The sequence below is a fragment of the Falco rusticolus genome, chromosome 4 (genome assembly GCF_015220075.1).
Source record: "Falco rusticolus isolate bFalRus1 chromosome 4, bFalRus1.pri, whole genome shotgun sequence".
Lineage (NCBI taxonomy): Eukaryota > Metazoa > Chordata > Aves > Falconiformes > Falconidae > Falco > Falco rusticolus.
The window spans coordinates 59,719,749-59,732,511 of NC_051190.1; the positions used below are offsets into that span (position 1 = coordinate 59,719,749).

Sequence of the window (12,763 nt, forward strand, 5' to 3'; positions counted from 1 at the left end):
ATCACATAAACCTTACTGCAGTTGATGACGGTTTCCAGCGACATGTGCAGAACCCTAACATGAAACTAGACAGTTGCACTGTTAAAAATAAGTGAATGAATGTCTCCATTCTTTGTGTTCTTCCTTGCTCTTTGCTTTTCTCTCCTTCACTTGAACGTCTTTGATTGTTTCTTTGCATTCCTGTGCTGATGGTTCTTAACAATTCCAGTTGATGGTATGGGAAAGAAGTTTTTTTCTGTTCATATTTGGCCTTAATTGTTCTCCAAAGGTGTCTTGGTTTTGTGCTGGTTTATGTCAGGATATTTTAACTTTTAAAGCCTATTGACTTTATTCTTTTGTCTGACTTTAGACTCATTCACAGAGGTTAATTCCAACACACCAGCAACCTGTTAGGAGTCTGTTCCAGCAGCACCAGCAGCAGCAGCAGCAACAGCAGCAACAACAGCAGCAGCAACAGCAGCAGCAGCAGCAACAGTTACAATCTCTGCTTCCTTTACAGCATCAGCATCACTCTTCTCCTCCTCCAGGGCTACATATGCCCCCTCAGATAGAAACGCCTAGAATAATGATGACTCCACCTCCAGTGACACCTCAGCAACCGAAGAACATACACATAAATCCACATTTCAAGGGGACAGTAGTGACACCTGTACAAGGTGAGCTTTCTGAAGACCTTCCCAGTCTTGCAAGCGTGACTGATCTTATTCTTGCAAAAGATGCAATGATTTGTTTATTTATCACTTCATGGAAGTGTGCTTCAGGCTGATACTTTTTTCCTTAAGCTTGAAACAAATGTTTTGCTGGAAGTAAGACATAATGATGTTGGACTGTGGCCAGCTGAAATAGTAAAGCCTTTTCAACATCTTTATCATCTTTATCACTCTACTGTGAAGCCTGCAAAGAGCAGTAAAAATGGAAACTGAAAAGAGAATGTGCTTTTTAAAAGTAGCAAATGTCAATTTTCAAAACTAGGTGAGTACTGCAGTTTATAATTTCCCACATCATTCCAGCTTCAGCCAAGCGTTTGCAGAATGACCACCCACCTATTTCAGTGAGAGTACAGAGGCACTCCTTGCGCTGTAATTGCTCTGTGAAAGGTACCAGCTGCTATCCTTACTTGACAGGATACATGTCCTCAGTTCTCCTTTCAGTGCCACGTTTGCAATTGATTTGCAACCTGCAAGTACATTTTTTCTGTAACTTAACACAAGCATTCTTTGGGGTATGCTTTTTAGGGCAGCTCTCAACAGAGTTAACATTACTACTTATTTAGGAAGTGTTTAAGCCTTAAGAGGATTAAAAAAAACCCTGATACCTACATAGCTCTCATTTGTGATTCTGTTGGGACTAGACACAGTAAAGAAATGCATACATGCTTATACATATTTACCATTAAGTTTTCTATATTTTTTCTTCCTTCAAATCAGCAGAACTCCAAGCCAGTGCTATCTCTGCTTCATTTATTTGACCAATGAAAAAATAGGAATTTGGGTGGGTAGGATATTACCAATTTATTATACAGATCTATTGGGATTCTCACAGATGGCTTCATAGTAGCTGTGCTGTAGAGATTATTTTGCTTTTTCCAGTCTAATAAAATCAGTGCTTCCCGCCAAATTATGGATCGGGACAGATTATCTGGAAGCAGTCCAAAAGGTCCTTTAGTCTTGGATTTATGCCTTCTGTGCATTTCCCTAACATTTCCAAAGCAAAATTGTATTGTGGAAAGCAAAAATTGTTTTCAGACTACTCTAGATGCCTGTTTTTTCTCCTTGTGAAAAAATCAACAAGTCTTCTGTATCTAGGTGAACGCATGTCCTCCTAATGCCAGCAGTGACTGTTGAGGGGTTTTCGTTTTGCTTAACATCAAAAGTATACAGCGTATCTTCTTTCTTTCTTTTGTCAGAGTTATTTCTCCACATTATACGATGGCTTCAGTCTTGGTTTGAGCCTTACCACTACATCTGTGGCACCATGGGTATTCCAGGGACCTTGCTTTATCTTGAGCATAGTCTTTTTTTTTTTTTTTTTTTTTTTTTTTTTTGTCTTGCAGAGTTTCTTTTTAACAAAGTTGTCTACCTCCTGCATGTTGCATGTTAGGAGATCTTTAATACTGGATTTGTAGTCTTATATTTTTTTTAGATCTTATACCTGCTGACTGTGTGCACATTCATTTCTTGACTGATAAAGTCTAGTCGTCCTCTCAGAATGAGCAGCCCTGAAGAATGAGTCATCGATTGATTTGAATAGTGTAAGACATGTATTTCAGTGAGGAAGATCTTTGCGATGTGTATTGATGGCAGCTGATATATGTGAAATACCTTTGTGCTGTCCATTTTACTGAAGGAATCCTTGGCAAGATTATGGAATGTTTCTGCTAATAGGTGTTCAGCATGCTATGAAATGCAATCTTTAAAATTCCTGTAGAATTTTAATCATCTTGATTAGAGAGCATGTATGGGAAGCTGAGTCCTCTGCAGTGGCAGAGTAGTGGCCATCTTAGTCTTCTAGTCTGCAAGCAGTACAATTACGTCACACAAAGGAAAAATGTATAGGAGATCAGTAGACATCTTCAGGGAAGATGAGCATAATTATAAAATCTTCAATTGCATTTACATATTAAGATGAGTTTTTAAGCAGTCACTGCAGGCAAATGGTAGACAGACATTCCAGTGCAGGGAGAGCTGTTCTAAACTTCCTCTGATAAAATCCCCCTCAGTTTAATCAATCTGCTTGAGGCCCCAGTAGGCAGACACTGGTAGTTGACACCACTGGGATGTGTTTCATATGCATCATTTGTTTCAGGGTAACAGGAAGTATGAAAGATCAGACTGAGTTCATGTTCTTGGCGGTGTCCTGCCCCTTCTTGGCTGAACGTTATGTCCAGATACATGAGGGTCTTTATACATTGGAAAATACGGTCAGATAGGTGCAAAGTTTATTGGGATTCTGTTGTTGAAAATGTGATGCCTGGAAGCTAAAAATGCCATGTCTGGAAGTGCATGATATGCACATTTAGGTTCTGGTAATTTTAATGGTGTGCTGTCATGTTTTAGTGTAGACTGGCATTTCTTACTCTAATTTTATGGCAGGGTTAAGCTCACATACTTCTAATTGTCAGCACCACAGACATTTTTTCATTATGGCAAATCATAGAAATATACTTTCTCAACATCTTTTTGATTTAACTTAATCTTGAAATGTGTTGAGTGTATCAGTATTTTCTAAAATACTCAAGCCTCCTGTAAGTTGTATGAAATTTTCATGTGAATAGAAAGAGCATGTATCAGAGCTGTAGTAGTCAGCTACTTCAGCCTGAAAGTGAGTTGAAGCACTCTTGAACACTCCTATCATTGGCTTTTGTCTCAAAGGCAGATCTCTTACAGTGGCCATCATCTCCCTGGCCAGCCTCGACTCTTTTCAAAAAAATAGTTACTTTCAAGTCCGTTTGGTTTCAGACAAATGTCTAGAAGCTTCATAAATGATTAAGAAGGACTCAGTCTGTCAAAACTGCTAAAATGGTTATGTGAGCCTCTGTATACCTGTGCAGATGCTGTTCCATTGGTGTTCATTTGTGCCTTTTGTGGCACAAAAAGAATCCCATGTCTTTTAGTTGCTTGCATATTTAAAAATGCTGGAGGACTGTATACTGTACTATGAAATACTCAATCTGTGATGAGAACACTGAGTTTTTCCCCCTCAATGTTTATACCACAAATAACTGTTTCAAGGATAGTGTGGTGCTGCCAAAGCTGACGTGAGCTAATGAGCAGTTTATGGCATCTTGGTAGATTAGTATGCCATTACCTTTTAAAAACTGTTGGGTGTCTTGGGAAAAATTACATTATAATTCTTCTAAATAATCAATATGGAAATTGCTGCTTCATCTTTTCAGGTATGGTGTTGGAATTCACAGCCAAAAGCAATTTAATCTTCTCAAAGTAGTGTTTAACAACATGCTGTGTATTTTTCAAAAATACTTTTCAAACCTGTTGACGATTTGATGTCAGGAAAATGAGTGCTTATTTGAGACTTCTTTGCTGCTTCAGCAAGTGTCCAAGGATTGAAAGGGCACAGAGTTTGAACTACTATCTTTCATGAGTATTAAATTAATTTGCTTAAAATACATAAATATATGTAACTCTGTATGCTACTGCCAGAGGCAGGATACTGAAATAGACACACGAGTACTCTGTTCATTTGACATTTCACTGCATATCCCATCTTATGCAGTTTTTCTCAGTGCCTCTCTGACCTGTAATCCCTGAGCTATTTTTAGTCCTAGATCTGTCAAGAGCACCCTGTCAGTTTTTTCCAGGTGGCCATGGCTGTTTGATATCAACAGATGTTCGTTAGAAACCAAGATGAGACTCTTCAACTCATTTTCTCATGTAACCTGATCCAGAGTTTGCATGCAGTCCTTCGGTGCAGAAAGACTGGTGCAGTTAGTTTACACTGTTAGTTCCTAAACTAGCAAATCACAAGTACTTGACAGAAGTGAGTAGAAACCAGTCATAGACATGAATTAAAAATGACCACTAATGCATTAGTCCTTGTGCCTCAGTCACCAAGGAAAAAGGGATTTTTCGGGCATCTTGGCAAACTCCTCTGGGAAATGCACTCACCTTCTCCCTTAACATAGCTGCATTTCTAAACATCTTCCCTGCTCTGAAATGTAATACAGTAGTTGTCTACAAGGTCGATGTTTAACCCTGTGTAGGAAACATTTTCCTATCAGTTTCAGAAGTGTTAAAAACAAAGTGAAGAAAAATAACCTTATTACAGGTTTTCAGTAAATGAACAAACACATTCAGTGCTGTTTGAAATGCTTTAACTTCTCTAGGCCTTTTTGTTTAACATTGAAACATTTGTAATTTTAACCACTTGGACAACGCAGGAAATAGAAAGTGCACTGGAAGACAGGAAATCTGTATTACACTTTGTACTGGGGATTCAGATACAGATTCAGTCGCCAAGGTGATCCAGCTGTAGATGCTTTGTGCATTATGCCATAATACTAATGTTTTGGGAAGTATTTTTTTTTTTTGTGACTAGTCTTTTGAAATGCAGTTGTATGGACAAGTCATCCATGTTAATCCCTCTGAAGTACTGATTTTGGAGGTTATTTTTCAGGAAGAGGGACTCCTAATTCTTCTTGGTGTCTCTTTGTGAAATAGCAGACTTTCATCTGGGATCAGTTTTGGGATTACACAAACTGTGATCACAGTTGCATATACCGTTATGGTGGCAAGGACGGATTAAGTTGCGTTTTGCTTGCTATCAGTTGCCACTGCCTGACTCATTTTACCCTCCTGTGAACAGTGATTTATACCAGATAGTCTCTCATGCCCATGATTACTGTGGGAGGTTGGTGGTGAGACTGGGAGATACCTAGGAAATCTTGAGGGGTGCTAAGTTGAGAAGGGAAATTAATCATGTAGCCTTCTATTTGAAACATGAAATTATCATTAGAGTCTCTGTCAGCTTTGTCTTAAGAGATGTCTTTGGCTGAATAAGTATTCTAGTTTTCCTTCCTGCAACAAGGAGCAATTTAATTCTGGAAAATGCAGAATTAAATTATGTAAATTAACAAGGAGAATCCTAATTGCCCTGTTGCATGTTGCAAGGGAGGGAATGGTTGCTTAAAGTTAATTGTAGGAACCGTGACATGTGAGGGTAAGCATAGCAGATTTTAATCATGGCTTCTTACTGCAACTGCTTTTGGAAATAACGGCAACAACTGTTAGATAAAACAAATGGTGTTAAAAGGTGCCTCTTGTTTCAGTGCCCTTGCTGCCAGTTCCAGCCCAGCCAAGACCTGCTGTAGGACCCCAGAGATTTCCTGTGAGTAGCAGCTGTTTCTTCTTCTCTGATATGGATAAGCATACATTTGCAAGGAAATATTAATATAGCAAATAAAAGCTCTTCTAGTGAAATATAATTTTAAGGATTTGTAAATATTGACAATACACTCTGCAGTTGAAAATGTTTGTTAAAAGCTTAAGGTCAATGGATTTTTGAGAGTAGAATTAATTCTGTTTAACTGTAAAATTGTTGAACCAGTCTCTCCAGTGGGAGAGGCATGAATGCATCTTGTCTTAAGGAATATGGGCTTCATTTTATTACTTGACTCTGTATAAATAGAATCCTTATTTTATTTGATGTAATAAAAGGCTATTTGAAATAATCCCTAAGCTTAAAAAGCAGTAATATATATTTATTGTAAAAATCAGCAGTCATTTAAATGCCCTCATGTTTTTTATATAAAAAAATGGGAATGGCATTGCATGACCTTGCTTTCTCTTATGTTCCTAACTTCTAAAACAAACAAGGCACTTAGCTGCTTTACTGCTTTGCTTTTTTTAAAAAATTCTGTGAATGGAGAGAGTGCATGCTTGTATACCTTTTTTTTGTAATTTCAGTTCTGTTGGCCTAAATTTTTAGTTCAGGTGGCTTGCAGAGTATCAAAACCAGCAAAACAAAAAAATAGTTTTTACGGTATTGCCTTGAATATTTTCAAATAAAGACCCATATATTATGTTTCCCAGAGATATAAACCACACAAAAATTATCCTCTGTTAATGTGTGCAGTGTTGAAGGCGGAAAGTAATGTTTGTGAACATCTGTGTAGTTTCACACAATAAATTACTTGCATAGAGATCAGATGTATTTAAAAGAAGCAGATTTCAGAAACCTGCTGTGACTTTTGATTGCCATGTGCATACCTGGTTGATTTTGACACAGAATACTTTTTGTACAGGACATCTAGCTGAGGAATTGTGTTGTCTGTATTTTTTACAATAACAGAGGTTTTACATTGCCGCGTTACTTCTGTGAAGTGTAAAAAGGTTAAGCACTATGACCACAGTTTCATTAAGTAAATTAATGTAATATAATTTTATCATCAATGCTTTAACCGAAGATACTATTCTATTAAAAAAAATACTGTGGTTTTCAGAGGAAATAGTTTTCTTCAGCAGCCTTTAGTATTATGTGGAGACGTTATTAACATTTTAAAAGTAATTCTAATTGCTTTTTATGAAAACAAATATCTGGCATTTGTTTTCCTTTGACACTAAGTTGTTTTGCCAATAAACACAATTTGGGATGTAAAAGAAATTGGAAGACAAGGAATATCTGTAAAGGCATTGTAATTGACATCTTTGAAGTGTGTTTACATCACTGTAGAAAAATTGGAAATTATTTTTTTTTAAATTGACTGTGAAATTAGATTTTAATTCTGTTCACTTTTGGTTTTGCAAGTTGAGAGTATACAACAGTTTTTAAAAGGGAATAAAATAAATTGAACATTCTTGGTAGGACTCTTGTTCCTTTTGCCTGAAGGAAGATACTTGACTGCTTGCTGCCTTTTTATGTAAGCAATACACTAGCAAAAAGTCAGTGTAATTCTGTTTTCATGAGGAGGAGGAGGAGGGCTAGCTTAACTAAGAGCATCCAGTACTGTGGTTTGTTTGCCCTGAGTGTTTCTTTGGGGTTTTGTGCTGTTGTTTTTTTGGGTTTGTTTTTTTTTCTATTTCAGCTAGTAACCTGCTATATGACACTGAGAAAGTTACTTAATCTTTCCATGACTCACTGAGTTATAAAATGGCTATAATATGGACTTCTCGTATGAAGTACTTTATAAATTTTGCATAGGTTATCAGTCATATTAGGATTAGGAAGTAAGTGTCACTGTGTACATATCTCGTGTTTGTTTTATTAAATGTAGTATGTTAGCTCTTGAGCTAAAGACAAATTTACTTTCTGACTAACGTTTTATCTTGCCGAGCTACCCTTTTTTTGCTCTGTTACATGTCAAATGCCTTTGTGCCATTGTAATTCACTTGTTTATGTATAAATGTTGACTTATAGCAATGGTTTGACAAGCCATTTGAAAAAGATCACAGTAGTATGCCAGGCTATAGTTCATTCATCCTTTTCCTCATTGTAGAAAGAATCTCTGGATATGTAATAACTTGATTTGCTCTTGTTTTTAGGTTTGCCTAATCAAATAGTCAACTGATTTTTCCAATTGCTTTTTCTAAAAAATTGTGGGGTTAGAATTGAATATTTGTAGCCTGCTTTGCCCTTTGACTTTGAACTGGATGGTTTATTTTGCTTGAGTGTGGCAGAGGTGGAAACACTAAATGTAATGAAATTCTTGCAAGGGAGAGACCTAAAAGCTAGTGCCCTAACTGAAGGAAAAATTGCCTCTTGAGTTCCTACCTTATCTAGGAGAGAAACCTCTCAGCATACAGCCTGTGTGTACTCTGAACATAGGAAGAGCTTCAATCAGAGCTAATCAATTGCAAGTCATAAATCCATTGGAAACCAGGTGTTATTAATTTAGTGCTAATGAAGTGACTTGTAACCATGTAATGGTTAATTCTTACAACCTCCTGCAGAAGGATTTAATTGAAGAGTTGAACAAAGTTGTAATGAGCATGTTAGCATATTGGTGTGAGTTCTAAATTATAAGAAATAATGTAGTACTAAATCAGGGTAATGTTGATCAGGATTTAACCTGCTTGGAGTTGGGAGTGATTAAATTCACTTAACCTTGCATCAAAGTATTTCAGGGTAGGGCTCATTGTTCAATTATTTCTTACTTAAAGCTTAACTTGTGAAATGATTAGAGAGAAAGTATTAGACATGACATAATGGAATGGATCTGTGTTCCTTACTAAGAGTTGTTTTAACATTTACAGTAATCTTGAATAAAGGAAGGAAGCTGTCTATCTCTTTAATCTGTGATCATTCAAGGTGACTTGGTGTGAATGGTGTTTGAGAGCTGTATTCAACTGATTAGGACTGAATGAATAAATAGTGGATCTGAGGCATGTTATGGCTGAGAAACATGGTGAACTTATAGTAACCAGGAGTTAAAGACCTGACTTCTGTGAAGGCTTCTCTGCTTGTCTCAATTTCACAGTGCTCTTCAGGTGGCTGTAATGGATAGTAGCCCAGTCTTCAAGCGTAGTTGATGCTAATATTTTTCCATGTATTTGTATTAACCTGGAACTGTGCAAGTGCCAATGGTGTGTTTTCTTTATAAACTGTTTAAAGAAGAGATTAAGCTAACCTCTTTGGCAGAGTCCTTCTGAAGATCTTGTTTTACCATGTCTTTGCTTTAAAGTGGTTAAGATGCCTTTTTCTGTTCCTGTCTCAGTGTCATGGTTGGTTTTTCACAAATAAGAGTCTACTTTGGGGACTGATCCGTTTAAAGGAAGGTGACAGAAAAATGGTTGTATGTGTTTTCTGAACTTTTCACACGTTTTCTTACAAAATTATTAATTCTTGTGGATGCCCCAGTGCAGGTACGGAGCCTGTGGATTTTTGTATTACACAAGAGGGACCGTTGTTCCTGTCCTCTGGTGTTTATCTGGGCTAATTTCTCTTTCAACTCCTGCGTTCTGTGAAGAAGGATGGGGTAAAACAAGGGAAAAAGAAATTAAATAGAAGATGGAAGGGGTGTTTCTGAACACTTTGTATGTAGGCTGCTGCTAACTGACTTATAGAGGCCAGATCATGGCTTAATATGAAATTAGGAGCTAAGCTGATGGTCCAGGTCTTTTCATCCTTTATGCGAGTCCACCAGCATATTCTGTGTCTGGAGTGTTTCAATGTTTCCTGAAGAAAAATTTATAAAATTTTGTCTTTAAACATAATTTATTTCACTTAATGAACACTGAAGTAATAACCATGTGTGATGTGTGCGCATTCTTGTTAAACACATAGAAAAGTGGAATGAGTGTTGTCATGCCCACTTTGGGATGGAGCATGGCAGAGGGGAAGATGTTTTCGCTGTCAGTGTTCTTCATCCAGAAATTGTGATGTATCACCAGCATCCCAATTTGGGGCTGGAGCCGGGGGTGTTCAGAGTGAACAGGAAGCTGGGGAGAACCTGCCTCGCACTGCTCAAAGCAGAAGAGAGCAATAAATCCTCAGTTTCCTTGCTGCCTGTGCCCTGGATCCTTCTCTGAAACTGCTGCAGAGAGAGCAGAGCCTGATAATGCAGCTGTATGCTTTTTGCCAGGAGGATTGTCAGGAAATTGGGATAAATTCTGATTTAGCTGCTGTCCTTAACCCAACGCTCTGGGTGTGGTGTGAGCTGGGCAGGTGTCCATCCCATAGGCACAATTTAACTTTGGTCAACTGAGTTTCAGAGCTGGAGTTAGGAATAGTCTTAAGTGGCACGAAGCACAAGATAAAGTACCACTAGTGTCTGCCTGACTAATTTATGCCAGGAATGCTTTGATATTTTTTAATGCACAAAGCTTTCCTCTTTTGATAGGACACCTTAATGCACTGGAGGCTGTTCAGTATCGGTTGAATTCAGCTCTGAAAAAGTTGAATTGTGTAACATTATTTTATTCGCTATTAAAAAGAAGACTTTAATAGAGTGACTTGTTGTCAGGCCTTTGTGAATATTCTACTTTGCCTGTCTTTTTAGCTCTCAGAGGGCTTTGACGTGATTTGTTTTTGGAACTTATCTTACAATTTCTTTTCAAAATCATCTTTATCCCAAAGAATACTTTGATTTTTATTCTTTTCCTTAAAGTGCAAAAACCTTAGTAAACTTTCTTTATATTCTTATTCAACATACTTCTACTTGATCTCCAGGACATCAGGTGATGTCTTAAATGGATGCTGTGAAAGGCAGTTGATTAGTTTTGATTCACTTCTTCACCATTTCCAAAAACTCTGGTTTGAATTCTGAGATTTCAAGTGTTTGTGATTCAGACACTGTTTTTAAACACTTTATGCTTTAATCTATGAGAGGCTTTTAAACAGGTGCCCAGTCATTGCTCAGAGCAGAAGTGGCTGTCCTTCATTGTCACTTGCTTGAAACGCTTCTTTTAGACAAGTAATATATTAGTGCTATACAAATTAATTATAAAAGATACATTAGAATACAGTTAACTATTTTTCCCCAGAGTTGTCCTTGGACAGAACTGGATCAACCTACACCATTTCAGTAAACTTGGTTCAGTTTAATGGATATTACAGTGTATCTGGATCTGTGGGTGTGCCTTTATGTAAACACCTCTTGTAGTATGTAGAAGCAGAAATCTGGGGTGCTTTTGAGAACAAAACTTGCAATAGTGTTTGGTGTCTGTTGTGGGAAAAGCAGATAGGGAGAAAATTTTTTTCCCACTGCTTCAAATTTGATGGTGAGTTGCCACATGTGAATAACGGTTTTAGCAACTGTTACTAAGGTTGTGGCTCATATTCTTCAGTACTCACGGTATAGACAATTTAAACAGTTCTACATCTGAGTACGATCAATCTATTTTAAACTGATATTTAGTAAGTAATGGTATTTAGTAAGTTGTATGTGTTTGCAACAGTATGTATGTAGGAGACAAACTGTTAATGGAAATAAAAGCCACTTGAGAAAAGGATTCTCCTACTTCCTCACAATTACTCTGCTTTAGCTATGGGGTTACTATAATGAGTAACAGTAAATGAAATTTTTGCTCTATTAGGGTGTAGCAGTGGCAGATCACAGGTAGCGTAGAAAGCATTTTGTTTTCATTTAACAGGATACATGGTATCAGGTGGTGTTGATTGACATTTCTTGGATACTGCTTTATACAGCATTTCATGCAAATCATGTTTGAATGAGACTGCCGCATCAAATTACATTTCTTTCAGATTATAGCCCTTGCAGATGTGAGACAGAGCTTGTTCAGCAGCTACCAAAAAGCTTTCATTTTTAACACTTACTGTTTTCACAACTTGACTGCAAATCCCTATAATTACAGCATTTAAGATAGTGAAGGAATGATGGGCACTTTCTCTTATCAGATCTATAAGTAGTAGCAAGCAGATGCAGCATGAGATCCCTCCAGCTGTCAAGTATTGTCAGGCTAGCATAGAGGGAATGCAATTTAAAATGCAGGTGACATAATACCCAACATCCTCCATTTGCTAGTGGGCTTCTGATTAATCACGATTACCATACATTATCATACCATCAAATTTAATCATATCAATGAATTCCCATCTGCAGGAGGAGCAGCAGCAGCAAAACACGATGGTAACAGCTATTAAATAAGAGAGAAATAGATGGTTTCTAAATGCAGTAACTCTTCAACTTGTCATGCTAGCACCAGTGTGCACATGCTCTATAGATACTAAAATCAAACAGAACTTGTGCATTTATATTTCGTAGTTAGTGTCGTCTACCTTTCCATTAAGAGATTGATATTTAGCACTGCCAAGGAAACCAGAGTTGTAGAATTCATTTTTTTCCCCTGTGCTAATGATGCTAGATTTTCTTCAGTCTCAGCTTTAGTACTACTTAAACACAGAACAGCAGAATGGTTGCAGTGGCAGGGACCTCTGGAGGTCATCTTGTCCACCCCCCTGCTCAAGCACGACCGCCTAGAGCCAGTTGCCCAGGACTATGTCCAGATGGCTTTTGAATATCTCCTAAGGTTGAGACTCCACAAACTCTCAGGGCAACCTGTGCCAGTGCTCAGTCACTCTCACAGTAAAAAAGTTTTTATGTAGATATATTTTTATATATAGGTATGTACGTTGTTTTTGGTATATTTTTATGAATGAAATTTGAAGCAAAGCACAATTTTTTACCAAGGTAAAGAGGAAAAAATATTAAGCATATAGCTATGTAGCCATTAATTAGGCACTGTTAAAGAGATACTTTGCAGAAGTCAAGGCTTGTAAAGAAATCCAATTAAAATGTACAATTGACTTCCTACTACAATGCAGTAAGAGCTTAAACACTGAATGGAAA

General features: G+C 37.3%; 1 protein-coding gene across 5 annotated transcripts in view; it reads left to right on the forward strand.

Moving 5' to 3' along the window:
• The window catches only part of RBM33 (RNA binding motif protein 33), a 105,724-nt gene that overhangs the window by 36,354 nt on the left and 56,607 nt on the right, over positions 1-12,763 (forward strand). For 4 of the 5 annotated variants that reach the window (XM_037385906.1, XM_037385907.1, XM_037385909.1 and 1 more), the window contains exons 9-10: positions 350-656; positions 5,786-5,844. In XM_037385906.1, the coding sequence (XP_037241803.1) occupies positions 350-656; positions 5,786-5,844 (366 nt within the window). The remainder of the gene's footprint in view (positions 1-349; positions 657-5,785; positions 5,845-12,763) is intronic. The other variant, XM_037385908.1, reaches the window with a different exon arrangement.